Here is a 15272-nt window from a genome sequence, read left to right as displayed (position 1 = left end):
ATTGAGCAAAACCAGCCAGGCCGTTCTGTTTTATCTTTATAGAATTTGGGAAATGGTATATCACAAATGTAATGCATTAACTCTTTAGCAACTTGAATCCTAGGGCAAAAATTATTACTTTTTGACCATCAAAAATAGACACTTTTTACCCCAACTGGTGTGGCTCAGTGACTGAACATCAACCCATGCACTGGAGGTCACTGGTTCAATTCCTGGTCAGGGCACATGCCCATGTTGTGGGCCAAATCCCCAGTGGGGGGCATGCAGGAGGCACCCTGTTGATGTTCTCTCTCATTGATTATTCTCTCTCTCTCTCCCTTTCCCTCCCGCTCTTTCTAAAATCAATAAAGGAAAAAAAAAGGTACTTTTTAGTGCTCACTGTTTACTGTTTTGCTGGAGAATGTCTTGGTTTAGAAGTTTGAGCAGGGATTTCAGTATAATGTGGGACATAAGGCCAACACTTGAAAGAACAAGGCAGAATATAATCCAATGCCAACTCATGGGTCGAAATGGCATACTGCAGGAAGTACAATGAGGACACTGGAGTTAGGAAGGCCTTCTAGAAAAGACAGATCTTGACCAGGCTTCCATGAATAAATCAGATACACTAGAATAAAGGGAAGAAGGATTTCCAGGTCAGGAAATCACTACAAGTGAAGGCAAATATTACATGTCCAATGGATTTGGTGTGCTTAATGAAAAGTAAAGTTAGAAATGTAGAATGTTGCAGTAAATCCAGATAAAGAAGATTTTCCAAGTTAGGGAAATAAATCTAGATTCTATTTTCCTCATCACTGTAATCCAGCTTATGTCTCAAATAACTAATTATCCTTTTGTTGCTTTATCTGCCCATGTTAAATTGCTGCCAAAGTCATAGATCCATATAGAGCTACAGCAAAAACTGCTCTGGTCCTTCTCCTTGGTGGTTTCCAACTCAAATCTGGCTCATAATTTCTCATGATGATTGTGAAGGTTCAATTTTTGTGCTTAGTTTGTGAACATGTGTCTGCTTTGTGTGTTTTGGAAGTCTGTAGTCTTAGCCCATAGAAAATTCATGTGTCAGTTTTTAATTATAATGGCAGTTCTCGATGTTCTATTGTCTACTGTGTCCAGACAACACTTAAAGGACAGCTTCTGAAAGGTGGGATTTGGTTCTTGCTTCAAGACAAGTGGCAGGAAATACACAGCGTAAAGGGTGACAGTGTAAGCCAAAGAAATGCCTGTGGGAGTGTTATAACTCAGTGCCATTGACCTAAACTCCCAGAGGCCTTCACGACAACCAAAGGGGTTGTCAGTTTACTCTTTTACTGAAGAACATTCTTCACTAACTAATCCCTAAGTAATCGCTAACCCTGGGGTAATAACTAACCCTTGAGTAATCCTGGGCGGCACCAGCGATAATCTATTGAAAACATCTTGACCTTTGAGATGTCTGGGAAACTGAGTAACAGGTAATTAACTAACTGCTAAATTCCGCTTCTGTAACATGCTTGCTTACACGTAGCAACCCCCTTACAAAATCCTATAAAAAGGAGCCATTTTAGCTCTCCAGGGCCGCAGTTACTCCTGTGTGGGACATACTGCAGGTGCCTGCGGACTTAGCTCAATAAACTCCTTTTATTAAACCCCATCTCGGGTCTGAGTTTGGTCGATCTCCTGGGTTACAACAGGAGAAGAATGGGCTAAGAAATACGGAACAGCAAGAAACTTTGTCACTGCTTTTTGCTCTCTAAGGCAGAGTAATGACTCTAGTTAATGAAAGACATGCTATGCATTGTACATTTTTTCTATTTCTCCCCAAATCTATATTTTTGAGGGTTACCTACTCTAATTATTACTATGGTGATTTTGTCTGTAAATTGATACTAACAAAAAATTTCATAAGGTTTCTCCAAATATTCAGGCAACTTATGAAACTATTACTGTTAGCACTTAGCTTCCATATTACTGCCCCAAGGCTCTTCAATCTTTTACTTTCATATTGATGCCCCAAGCCTCTTATCCTTTAACCTTGCCCTAAGCCTCTCATTCCAGGAAACCAAAACCCATCACTCCAGTCAGGTGGAACAGAATGATGGAACCACCCTAACCCACCCAAAACAGCAAACGGTCGCTCCACAAGAAAAATAAGTTTCAGGAGACCTGAGCCCCAGACCAATCAAGAACTTGGGAGACCCCAGGCCCAACCAATCAAAGACGACCACGTCTCCTCAGCTGAACAACCATCCCCCCAGCCCTGAGTTTAAAAATCCCTAGTCTGTACAAGCCGGTTGCTACTCTCTCCTTAGAGGTAGTCCGGCAGGCTAATTCCCAATAAACCTGCACTTCTGCAGATCCTGGACCACCTCGTTCCACCTCATTCTTACAATTACATATAATCAGTTCATTTTTATGAAAGCCCTTCCCCTTCTCCATTATATATGATTATGTAGCTTAGCACCCTGATTTTGCTCTCCTTCAAACATAAACCCATCCACTCACAGTTTAAACTTGTCTACTTTGTATACATTTTATGTTTAGTTGCCACAGGTCTTTGTATTTTTGAAGACTATTCCTTAGATGATATGCCTTTGGTATAGTGGAACTAGATTAATGAATTTTGTTTGGGCGTATGCTGAGAACTTCTGGGGGCAGGGCAGGGAGGTGGTGGTAAGGTATTGACCTTATCACAGAGGGATACTAAAGTACTGAAAAACACACAGACAAGTTTAGTTTCTTTATTTGTTATGCATCATTTTACAAAAATAGCACCAACTACACACTACATTTTTCTAAAAAGTCTTCACGCATATATTATATGTACTTTGGTAATGAAGCTCAAGGGGAAATCTGCATTGTCAATGGCACACAACCATACACAAGAGCTTTCAGAGATTTCTCTTAGAAGGGTACCAGACTACACATAAATTTCCTTTTTGAGAACATTGGATATTAGACACCTACATGGCAAAAAGTCTTAGAATGTGTAAATATATTGAACCTTTAGCCAATCCATTTTGCCCATCTGAGAAAACAATGCAAAAGTTCCTGTTCCTGATCTGACCTTTGAGACCTTAGTAGGAACTTGCTTCAACTATCAGTGGTTCAGCTATACTCAAACCCCACGAAAGCACTGAGCCTTCCAGGTGGCCACAAGACCTTTACAGCCGTGTGTCCAGTGGATATAATCACTGCTATTGGCCAAATACTGTTCCCCACTTCCACCTGCTTGGGTTAGGTTCTCTTTGCCTCCATGGTTCAGAAAGCCACAAGCATGACTTATCTACCCAGAAAACATCTTCCAAACCTTCCTCTGACCCTGTGTGGAAAAATGAGGCTGAGAGCAATAAAAAGGTTGGGAAAAGTTGAATCCCTTGCACCTTACTTCTTTTCTTGCTCAATCACTTAATTTCCTGAGACAGCCCATGGGTTCTTCCAAGAACCTGTAACCTCCATCTCCCTTTTTGTTTCCTGGTCTAGCTCATTATAACCACTGATGCAGCAAGTTGGTAAATAAGAGTGTAACAGACTATTATGGTATTAAATAGAACTTGCTTATTCTTACTAGAGTCTCAAAGCTTACTGTAAACAAAACACCAAAATAATTATAGATTCTATCTATTATGGATACCAATATAAAGGCAAAGAGAAAATGTGAGGAGAAATAAAATAACATTTGTGTGGGGATATTTTTGGCTTCAAGATGAGAAAAATGGAGGACATTCTCCATTTAGCATTAAAGTTGCACAGTGGGGCTTATTAGGTTCTTTTGCCTGTACTGGGTGTTTCAGAAGCCAGGTGGCCAAGTTAAACAGACTAAAATAGCACTGTAGACATGAAAGTTGTGCTGTGAATGGTGATGGCCATTGGAAAATAAACTTTAGACATTATAATGAAAAGTTCTGTAGTACAACATATGTACAAGTAAAAATTAGGATGTGTGTAACTCATGATAAGCTTGCTTAATTCATACTGACAACTTCTGTTACCTGTGGTTGACTCAGGTTTTGAGGTTCTAGGAATTTTGGGTAAAATGGGAAAATAAATATATTTTCAGACATGTTTTGAAATAAACTCTAGTGCCTGTAGAAACATGCGCATATCCATAATGGAGGTTGTTATCCAAGTGTATTTGGTGATTTGATTATGTATCTAGTCTCTTATGAGGCTCCAGGACTATGTTACCTCTCTAACTGGTCCAGTGCCTTATAAAGGACTCATGTGAAGGGAAATCTTGCTCAGCTGAAAAAGCTCATGGGGTTTCCCCAGTCACAGGATTCTTTATTTTATTCTTGTTCTCACTTGAGGACTTTTTTTTTTTTTTTCATTTATCTTCAGATAGAGCAGGAGGGAGAGAGGGAGAAAGAGAGAGAGACACATTGAGTAGCTGCCACCGACACGACCCCAATCGGAGCCAGGGACAAACTGCAACCAAGATATGTACCCTTAGAGGGAACGAAATGTAGCCACTGAGCCAAACGAGTCCGGGCCAGTCACAGGAGTCTTAATCTCTTCGCAGTAGTGACCGCCCAAGAGAAAGCGAGGAGCAGGCACAGGGGACTCTGCCCAGGGATGGGTGGGAACCACAAGTTCTCCTTCCGAATTGTGCATTACCGAGTTTCTGCAAGTTGACCTGTCATGACAATAACCATGAGAAATGTATGCAGTAGGAATAAGACGTGTATCTACAGTTGCATTTAAAGAAACTAAAACGAGGGAGAAAAACAAAACGAAACCCCACAAACCAAACAAACCCTTTGATTCCGTCGCAATTCTGTCTTTCAGGTTCTCGAAGAGCACGCTGGACCAGGAGGCAAACTCGGAAACCCTTCATCTTCCCCCTCCTGTGTGCTCTCCATCATGTTCCGTGGTCATTTGACACACTCCTCTCCCTGCAGACAGAACGTGGAGTTCTGTAGCAGTCCTTTGGGAAAGCCTGTGCTTGGTGGAGGCCCAGTCCCCTACAGAGGACGCAGGCGACGGGAACACGCCCAGTGGGAAAATCTCACGGGGTTTCCCACTGTCACCTGATTCTTGATCTCGATTAAATCTCAAAGCCTGTGCTTTCCCAATAAATCAAATTCATGTCACCGTCACTGACCCTTCTACCGCCTCTCTACCTTGAGCATGAATGCGGTGAGTCCCTGGACTCAGTTATCCTTCTTTTGCCCAGAAAAGAAGTGCCTTGATTTCCGAAAAAGGCAAACTTTCGAAGGAGGGTCTACGCCAGAGCTGTTGCCTACTAGAGCTTGCCGAAGGCGTGGCGAGTCTGGAGAAAGGACAGGGTCTTTTGCTACAGTCAGGCCAGAAGCCTGGCATCTTAAGTGGCATTCATTCATCGGTTGCAAGCAAGAGTACGTAGACAGGTTAATAAAACAGAAGCAGCAGGTACATTGTTATCGCAAGAAGCCTAAGAGAATGCTAATGCAGATGGTCAGGCTGTACTTTTGCTCCTTTGAAGGGACAAACCTCCACCGCAGGGGCACATATAAAAGCATGTCCGAAGGTAGGGACAGAAGCGCATGGGTGGAGAACGTTAGCTCCTGCTCTCCGAACCTTGCCAGTTGGAGGATTCAAGAGAGGGCAACAGGGGCCCAGGTTAGGTTTCAATGGTGGCAAGCCGGGACAGTTTCAGCAGGAATGTAGGAAAGGGAAGGTCGGAACCAGTGGCACATCTACTGAGCCCTGTCCCCGATGTGGCAAAAGGCTTCATTGGGCCAATTGGTTTAAGTTCAAACTTGAGAAAATTGGGAATCACTTGTAGGCAAATGGGACGAGAGGCGCGGGGCCAGGGGCCCCGACAACTCCCTGGGTCCCCAATGACTCAACTTGTCTCAGCCAATCAAGCGGAGAGTTGGAGACCCCTCAGCATCAACAGCAGGAAGTGCTGGCCTGGGCCTTGTCGGTAGCACAGAATTAAGCCTGGAGGAGTCTGAGGGTACTTATCTAGCTCCCACTGGATTCTGTGGTCCCTGGCCGGGAGGACAAGATGGGTCTAGTGATTGGATGATCTGGTTTAACAATGAAAGGAGTTCGAGTGATGCCAGGGAATTTGATGCTACCTCCCGGTGCCCTATGAGGCTAGGAGACTATGTTACCTCACTAACTGGGTCAAAGGTCATTCTCTGACATAAACCACTATGGGGAGGAAGAAGGAAACAGTCACACAAGGGACCAAAAGGATTTGTAATTTTATCTTTATTTTTGTAAGTTGAAACACAGTTTAATGGTCACTAAGATTTAAAAATAAAAATAAAAAAGACAGAAAAAAACAAAAAACAAACCCACACCGGGATAAAACGTAACTATTTACAAGGACAAAGGTTTTAACTTCCCCTGCTATGCCCAGAGTCCTTCAGGGTGGAAAGTCACACATGAAATGTCCGAGTTGTTTCATCTCCCAAAGAGCACAGGAAAGTAACCACCGGAGTCATAGCCACTCCCAGCTTCGATGGGAAACCATCGCGGCAACCTTGCGAGGGTTTTTCCTTTTTCCAAGCAGGTCTCAACCGGACGTTGCTGGGTTTCTTCTTGCATGCACAGTTTCTCATTCAACTGACTGAGGTCAAGGCCCCCAGGTGGCCTCCAAGGAGCCCCCAGCCAGTCAAGGCTGAATGTCTTCATAGATTTATGGTGATAGTGGAGTCTGGAGGAAGACAGGACTTGTCCCGGGTGAATTCTTGGTGGGCTGAGCTAGAGACGCTGCGCGGCACACAGTCTCAGCCCCAGGAAGCCACACCCCGGGCTTGGGTCTTGTTGGGTCAGCAACAGCCCTTTGCTGGCCTGGGCCTAGACTAGAATAAGACCGGTTTGGGCTTGTGTTTGGGGATTTTGCCCTTGGAGCTCAACCTGCGAACAGCCTCCCTGAGATGCTTGGGTTGCAGTGGGGGCGCTTCCCCCCACTTCTCGCACACGTCCAGGGCCTCTTCCACCACCTCTCCCACGAAGACCTTGGCCAGGCCGGCCATGGCGATGACCGCAGTCTGCGGCACCGAGGTGCTGGCCGCGCTCCGCATCAGCCGGTTCACGGCGGCCCTGGGGAAGGCTGACCGGCGGTACACTTCGTAGCGGTTCAGCTGCTCCTCGGAAAGCATCAGGCGTTTCATCTTCTGAGCGTCCGCCTCATCCACTTTCCATTTCCTCTCCTTCTTCCCCTTGGCGTCTCTTTTCTGTCTTTTGGCCGCGGGAGGAGATGACGAGGACTCCTTCCTTCCGACTGTCTTCAGGTCCGAGCTGTCCTGACTCCCGAGCCCATCTTCGTGTTCAGGAGTTTCCTTCAGTTCCTTAAACCGCTGCCCCGGGATTCTGTGGGGGTCGCTAGCCGCGGAGTCCACGGGGACGACAGCAGGTTGCGGGCACACACCTGTGTTCCCACCTGTGCCCGCGCGCCAGGACCTGGCCTTATCCATGCCGGTGCTGGAAGACGCAGGGCCCGGTGCAGGGATGTCTGATCAGGGACCTGCAACAGGAATGTCGAGAAGCTTTAGTGTCAGGTTGGCTATTAGTTTTTCTATCAATTTACAGCAAATGTTATAAGTAACATTTGCAACACATTTAATAATGAATTTTTCATTAATTTATCACCGACGTCCGCAAAACCCCCACTGACTTACTAGTTACAGTGTGTAGGTCAGAAATCCCAGTGGAGAACCAGCCTCGGAGTGCTCTCCTGTCGTCTGTCTGGGAACTGTGGACTGGGTGGGGCTCCAGTCCCTTATAAAGACTCACGTGATGGGAAATCTCGCCCAGCTGGAAGATATCACGGGGTTTCCCCAGTCACAGGATTATTAATCTCATCAGGGGAGTGACTGCCCCAGCGCATGTGAGGGGCAGGCACAGGGCCCTCTGCCCAAGGATGGGCAGGAACCCTGCGTTCTCCTCCGGATTTGTGTATTACCGAGTTCCTGCAAGTTGACCTTACTGGTCACGACAGTACCACGGGAATCGTATGCAGTAGGAATAAGACGTGTATCTACAGTTGCATTTAAAGAAACTAAAATGAGGGAGTAAACCCAAACGAAACCCCACAAACCAAACAGACCGTTTGATTCCGTCGCAGTTCTGTCTTTCAGGTTCTCGGAGTGCACGCTGGACCAGGAGGCAAACTCGGAAACCCTTCATCTTCCCCCTCCTGTGTGCTCTCCATCATGTTCCGTGGTCATTTGACACATGCCTCTCCCTGCAGACAGAACGTGGAGTTCTGTAGCAGTCCTTTGGGAAAGCCTGTGCTTGGTGGAGGCCCAGTCCCTTACAGAGGACGCAGGCGACGGGAACACGCCCAGTGGGAAAATCTCACGCGGTTTCCCACTGTCACCCGATTCTTGATCTCGACTAAATCTCAAAGCCTGTGCTTTCCCAATAAATCAAATTCATGTCACTGTCACTGACCCTTCTACCGCCTCTCTACCTTGAGCATGAATGCGGTCCCTGGACTCAGTTATCCTTCTTTTGCCCAGAAAAGAAGTGCCTTGATTTCCGAAAAAGGCAAACTTTCGAAGGTGGGTCTACGCCAGAGCTGTGACCTACTAGAGCTTGCCGAAGGCGTGGCGAGTCTGGAGACAGGACAGGGTCTTTTGCTACAGTCAGGCCAGAAGCCTGGCATCTTAAGTGTCATTCATTCATCGGTTGCAAGCAAGAGTAGGTAGACAGGGTGATAAAACAGAAGCAGCAGGTGCATTGTTATCGCAAGAAGCCTAAGAGAATGCTAATGCAGAATGTCAGGCTGGACTTTTGCTCCTTTGAAGGGACAAACCTCCACCGCAGGGGCACATATAAAAGCATGTCCGAAGGTAGGGACCGAAGTGCATGGGTGGAGAACGTTAGCTCCTGCTCTCCGAACCTTGCCAGTTGGAGGATTCAAGAGAGGGCAACAGGGGCCCAGGTTAGGTTTCAATTGCGGCAAGCCGGGACAGTTTCAGCAGGAATGTAGGAAAGGGAAGGTCGGAACCAGTGGCACATCTACTGAGCCCTGTCCCCGATGTGGCAAAAGGCTTCATTGGGCCAATTGGTTTAAGTTCAAACTTGAGAAAATTGGGAATCCCTTGTAGGCAAACGGGACGAGAGGCGCGGGGCCAGGGGCCCGGACAACTCCCCGGGTCCCCAATGACTCAACTTGTCTCAGCCAATCAAGCGGAGAGTTGGAGACCCCTCAGCATCAACAGCAGGAAGTGCTGGCCTGGGCCTTGTCGGTAGCACAGAATGAAGCCTGGAGGAGTCTGAGGGTACTTATCTAGCTCCCACTGGATTCTGTGGTCCCTGGCCGGGAGGACAAGATGGGTCTAGTGATTGGATGATCTGGTTTAACAATGAAAGGAGTTCGAGTGATGCCAGGGAATTTGATGCTACCTCCCGGTGCCCTATGAGGCTAGGAGACTATGTTACCTCACTAACTGGGTCAAAGGTCATTCTCTGACATAAACCACTATGGGGAGGAAGAAGGAAACAGTCACACAAGGGACCGAAAGGATTTGTAATTTTATCTTTATTTTTGTAAGTTGAAACACAGTTTAATGGTCACTAAGATTTAAGAAAAATAAAATAAAAAAGAGAGAAAAAACAACAAAAAAACCCCACACCGGGGTAAAACGTAACTATTTACAAGGACAAAGTTTTAACTTCCCCTGCTACGCCCAGAGTCCTTCAGGGTGGAAAGGCACACATGAAATGTCCGAGTTGTTTCATCTCCCAAAGAGCACGGGAAAGTAACCACCCCAGTCATAGCCACTCCCATCTTCAATGGGAAACCATCGCGGCAACCTTGCGAGGGTTTTTCCTTTTTCCAAGCAGGTCTCAACCGGACGTTGCTGGGTTTCTTCTTGCATGCACAGTTTCTCATTCAACTGACTGAGGTCAAGGCCCCCAGGTGGCCTCCAAGGAGCCCCCAGCGAGTCAAGGCTGAATGTCTTCATAGATTTATGTCGACAGTGGAGTCTGGAGGAAGACAGGACTTGTCCCGGGTGAATTCTTGGTGGGCTGAGCTAGAGACGCTGCGCGGCACACAGTCTCAGCCCCAGGAAGCCACACCCCGGGCTTGGGTCTTGTTGGGTCAGCAACAGCCCTTTGCTGGCCTGGGCCTAGACTAGAATAAGACCGGTTTGGGCTTGTGTTTGGGGATTTTGCCCTTGGAGCTCAACCTGCGAACAGCCTCCCTGAGATGCTTGGGTTGCAGTGGGGGCGCTTCCCCCCACTTCTCGCACACGTCCAGGGCCTCTTCCACCACCTCTCCCACGAAGACCTTGGCCAGGCCGGCCATGGCGATGACCGCAGTCTGCGGCACCGAGGTGCTGGCCGCGCTCCGCATCAGCCGGTTCACGGCGGCCCTGGGGAAGGCTGACCGGCGATACACTTCGTAGCGGTTCAGCTGCTCCTCGGAAAGCATCAGGAGTTTCATCTTCTGAGCGTCCGCCTCATCCACTTTCCATTTCCTCTCCTTCTTCCCCTTGGCGTCTCTTTTCTGTCTTTTGGCCGTGGGAGGAGATGACGAGGACTCCTTCCTTCCGACTGTCTTCAGGTCCGAGCTGTCCTGACTCCTGAGCCCATCTTCGTGTTCAGGAGTTTCCTTCAGTTCCTTAAACCGCTGCCCCGGGATTCTGTGGGGGTCGCTAGCCGCGGAGTCCACGGGGGCGACAGCAGGTTGCGGGCACACACCTGTGTTCCCACCTGTGCCCGCGCGCCAGGACCTGGCCTTATCCATGCCCGGGCTGGAAGACGCAGGGCCCGGTGCAGGGATGTCTGATCAAGGGACCTGCAACAGGAATGTCGAGAAGCTTTAGTGTCAGGTTGGCTATTAGTTTTTCTATCAATTTACAGCAAACGTTATAAGTAACATTTGCAACACATTTTATAATGAATTTTTCATTAATTTATCACCGACGTCCGCAAAACCCCCACTGACTTACTAGTTACAGTGTGTAGGTCAGAAATCCCAGTGGAGAACCAGCCTCGGAGTGCTCTCCTGTCGTCTGTCCGGGAAGTGTGGACTGGGTGGGGCTCCAGTCCCTTATAAAGACTCACGTGATGGGAAATCTCGCCCAGCTGGAAGATATCACGGGGTTTCCCCAGTCACAGGATTATTAATCTCATCAGGGGAGTGACTGCCCCAGCGCATGTGAGGGGCAGGCACAGGGCCCTCTGCCCAAGGATGGGCAGGAACCCTGCGTTCTCCTCCGGATTTGTGTATTACCGAGTTCCTGCAAGTTGACCTTACTGGTCACGACAGTACCACGGGAATCGTATGCAGTAGGAATAAGACGTGTATCTACAGTTGCATTTAAAGAAACTAAAATGAGGGAGTAAACCCAAACGAAACCCCACAAACCAAACAGACCGTTTGATTCCGTCGCAGTTCTGTCTTTCAGGTTCTCGGAGTGCACGCTGGACCAGGAGGCAAACTCGGAAACCCTTCATCTTCCCCCTCCTGTGTGCTCTCCATCATGTTCCGTGGTCATTTGACACAATGCCTCTCCCTGCAGACAGAACGTGGAGTTCTGTAGCAGTCCTTTGGGAAAGCCTGTGCTTGGTGGAGGCCCAGTCCCTTACAGAGGACGCAGGCGACGGGAACACGCCCAGTGGGAAAATCTCACGCGGTTTCCCACTGTCACCCGATTCTTGATCTCGACTAAATCTCAAAGCCTGTGCTTTCCCAATAAATCAAATTCATGTCACTGTCACTGACCCTTCTACCGCCTCTCTACCTTGAGCATGAATGCGGGTCCCTGGACTCAGTTATCCTTCTTTTGCCCAGAAAAGAAGTGCCTTGATTTCCGAAAAAGGCAAACTTTCGAAGGTGGGTCTACGCCAGAGCTGTGACCTACTAGAGCTTGCCGAAGGCGTGGCGAGTCTGGAGACAGGACAGGGTCTTTTGCTACAGTCAGGCCAGAAGCCTGGCATCTTAAGTGTCATTCATTCATCGGTTGCAAGCAAGAGTAGGTAGACAGGGTGATAAAACAGAAGCAGCAGGTGCATTGTTATCGCAAGAAGCCTAAGAGAATGCTAATGCAGAATGTCAGGCTGGACTTTTGCTCCTTTGAAGGGACAAACCTCCACCGCAGGGGCACATATAAAAGCATGTCCGAAGGTAGGGACCGAAGTGCATGGGTGGAGAACGTTAGCTCCTGCTCTCCGAACCTTGCCAGTTGGAGGATTCAAGAGAGGGCAACAGGGGCCCAGGTTAGGTTTCAATTGCGGCAAGCCGGGACAGTTTCAGCAGGAATGTAGGAAAGGGAAGGTCGGAACCAGTGGCACATCTACTGAGCCCTGTCCCCGATGTGGCAAAAGGCTTCATTGGGCCAATTGGTTTAAGTTCAAACTTGAGAAAATTGGGAATCCCTTGTAGGCAAACGGGACGAGAGGCGCGGGGCCAGGGGCCCGGACAACTCCCCGGGTCCCCAATGACTCAACTTGTCTCAGCCAATCAAGCGGAGAGTTGGAGACCCCTCAGCATCAACAGCAGGAAGTGCTGGCCTGGGCCTTGTCGGTAGCACAGAATGAAGCCTGGAGGAGTCTGAGGGTACTTATCTAGCTCCCACTGGATTCTGTGGTCCCTGGCCGGGAGGACAAGATGGGTCTAGTGATTGGATGATCTGGTTTAACAATGAAAGGAGTTCGAGTGATGCCAGGGAATTTGATGCTACCTCCCGGTGCCCTATGAGGCTAGGAGACTATGTTACCTCACTAACTGGGTCAAAGGTCATTCTCTGACATAAACCACTATGGGGAGGAAGAAGGAAACAGTCACACAAGGGACCGAAAGGATTTGTAATTTTATCTTTATTTTTGTAAGTTGAATCACAGTTTAATGGTCACTAAGATTTAAGAAAAATAAAATAAAAAAGAGAGAAAAAACAACAAAAAAACCCCACACCGGGGTAAAACGTAACTATTTACAAGGACAAAGTTTTAACTTCCTCTGCTACTGCCCAGAGTCCTTCAGGGTGGAAAGGCACACATGAAATGTCCGAGTTGTTTCATCTCCCAAAGAGCACGGGAAAGTAACCACCCGAGTCATAGCCACTCCCATCTTCAATGGGAAACCATCGCGGCAACCTTGCGAGGGTTTTTCCTTTTTCCAAGCAGGTCTCAACCGGACGTTGCTGGGTTTCTTCTTGCATGCACAGTTTCTCATTCAACTGACTGAGGTCAAGGCCCCCAGGTGGCCTCCAAGGAGCCCCCAGCGAGTCAAGGCTGAATGTCTTCATAGATTTATGTCGACAGTGGAGTCTGGAGGAAGACAGGACTTGTCCCGGGTGAATTCTTGGTGGGCTGAGCTAGAGACGCTGCGCGGCACACAGTCTCAGCCCCAGGAAGCCACACCCCGGGCTTGGGTCTTGTTGGGTCAGCAACAGCCCTTTGCTGGCCTGGGCCTAGACTAGAATAAGACCGGTTTGGGCTTGTGTTTGGGGATTTTGCCCTTGGAGCTCAACCTGCGAACAGCCTCCCTGAGATGCTTGGGTTGCAGTGGGGGCGCTTCCCCCCACTTCTCGCACACGTCCAGGGCCTCTTCCACCACCTCTCCCACGAAGACCTTGGCCAGGCCGGCCATGGCGATGACCGCAGTCTGCGGCACCGAGGTGCTGGCCGCGCTCCGCATCAGCCGGTTCACGGCAGGCCCTGGGGAAGGCTGACCGGCGATACACTTCGTAGCGGTTCAGCTGCTCCTCGGAAAGCATCAGGAGTTTCATCTTCTGAGCGTCCGCCTCATCCACTTTCCATTTCCTCTCCTTCTTCCCCTTGGCGTCTCTTTTCTGTCTTTTGGCCGTGGGAGGAGATGACGAGGACTCCTTCCTTCCGACTGTCTTCAGGTCCGAGCTGTCCTGACTCCTGAGCCCATCTTCGTGTTCAGGAGTTTCCTTCAGTTCCTTAAACCGCTGCCCCGGGATTCTGTGGGGGTCGCTAGCCGCGGAGTCCACGGGGGCGACAGCAGGTTGCGGGCACACACCTGTGTTCCCACCTGTGCCCGCGCGCCAGGACCTGGCCTTATCCATGCCCGGGCTGGAAGACGCAGGGCCCGGTGCAGGGATGTCTGATCAAGGGACCTGCAACAGGAATGTCGAGAAGCTTTAGTGTCAGGTTGGCTATTAGTTTTTCTATCAATTTACAGCAAACGTTATAAGTAACATTTGCAACACATTTTATAATGAATTTTTCATTAATTTATCACCGACGTCCGCAAAACCCCCACTGACTTACTAGTTACAGTGTGTAGGTCAGAAATCCCAGTGGAGAACCAGCCTCGGAGTGCTCTCCTGTCGTCTGTCCGGGAAGTGTGGACTGGGTGGGGCTCCAGTCCCTTATAAAGACTCACGTGATGGGAAATCTCGCCCAGCTGGAAGATATCACGGGGTTTCCCCAGTCACAGGATTATTAATCTCATCAGGGGAGTGACTGCCCCAGCGCATGTGAGGGGCAGGCACAGGGCCCTCTGCCCAAGGATGGGCGGGAACCCTGCGTTCTCCTCCGGATTTGTGTATTACCGAGTTCCTGCAAGTTGACCTTACTGGTCACGACAGTACCACGGGAATCGTATGCAGTAGGAATAAGACGTGTATCTACAGTTGCATTTAAAGAAACTAAAATGAGGGAGTAAACCCAAACGAAACCCCACAAACCAAACAGACCGTTTGATTCCGTCGCAGTTCTTTCTTTCAGGTTCTCGGAGTGCACGCTGGACCAGGAGGCAAACTCGGAAACCCTTCATCTTCCCCCTCCTGTGTGCTCTCCATCATGTTCCGTGGTCATTTGACACACGCCTCTCCCTGCAGACAGAACGTGGAGTTCTGTAGCAGTCCTTTGGGAAAGCCTGTGCTTGGTGGAGGCCCAGTCCCTTACAGAGGACGCAGGCGACGGGAACACGCCCAGTGGGAAAATCTCACGCGGTTTCCCACTGTCACCCGATTCTTGATCTCGACTAAATCTCAAAGCCTGTGCTTTCCCAATAAATCAAATTCATGTCACTGTCACTGACCCTTCTACCGCCTCTCTACCTTGAGCATGAATGCGGGTCCCTGGACTCAGTTATCCTTCTTTTGCCCAGAAAAGAAGTGCCTTGATTTCCGAAAAAGGCAAACTTTCGAAGGTGGGTCTACGCCAGAGCTGTGACCTACTAGAGCTTGCCGAAGGCGTGGCGAGTCTGGAGACAGGACAGGGTCTTTTGCTACAGTCAGGCCAGAAGCCTGGCATCTTAAGTGTCATTCATTCATCGGTTGCAAGCAAGAGTAGGTAGACAGGGTGATAAAACAGAAGCAGCAGGTGCATTGTTATCGCAAGAAGCCTAAGAGAATGCTAATGCAGAATGT

The 15272-nt window shown here is 48.7% G+C and overlaps 2 protein-coding genes, 1 long non-coding RNA gene and 1 pseudogene across 3 annotated transcripts in view; 1 reads left to right on the top strand and 3 right to left on the bottom strand.

Moving 5' to 3' along the window:
• LOC118642582 overlaps positions 1-5068 on the top strand; it is a 34613-nt gene extending 29545 nt beyond the window's left edge. Inside the window, exon 3 of the long non-coding RNA XR_004961744.1 lies at positions 4765-5068. This is a non-coding gene — a long non-coding RNA (uncharacterized LOC118642582). The remainder of the gene's footprint in view (positions 1-4764) is intronic.
• Positions 5069-6773: 1705 nt separating this feature from the next.
• LOC118641598 (transcription initiation factor TFIID subunit 11-like) lies at positions 6774-7388 on the bottom strand. Its single transcript, XM_036278900.1, has one exon. The coding sequence runs from the start codon at positions 7386-7388 to the stop codon at positions 6774-6776; it is 615 nt and encodes a 204-aa protein (XP_036134793.1).
• Positions 7389-10057: 2669 nt separating this feature from the next.
• On the bottom strand, positions 10058-10672 carry LOC118641597 (transcription initiation factor TFIID subunit 11-like). Its single transcript, XM_036278899.1, has one exon. It carries the CDS (start codon positions 10670-10672, stop codon positions 10058-10060), a length of 615 nt encoding a protein of 204 aa, XP_036134792.1.
• A 2673-nt stretch (positions 10673-13345) lies between these two features.
• LOC118641595 lies at positions 13346-13961 on the bottom strand (annotated as a pseudogene).
• Positions 13962-15272: the final 1311 nt, after the last annotated feature.

Source organism: Molossus molossus, unplaced genomic scaffold (assembly GCF_014108415.1).
Source record: "Molossus molossus isolate mMolMol1 unplaced genomic scaffold, mMolMol1.p scaffold_m16_p_3, whole genome shotgun sequence".
In the NCBI taxonomy this organism is placed as follows: Eukaryota; Metazoa; Chordata; class Mammalia; order Chiroptera; family Molossidae; genus Molossus; species Molossus molossus.
The sequence above is the reverse complement of the archived record's forward strand: the minus strand, read 5'-3'. Positions and strand labels throughout refer to the sequence as shown.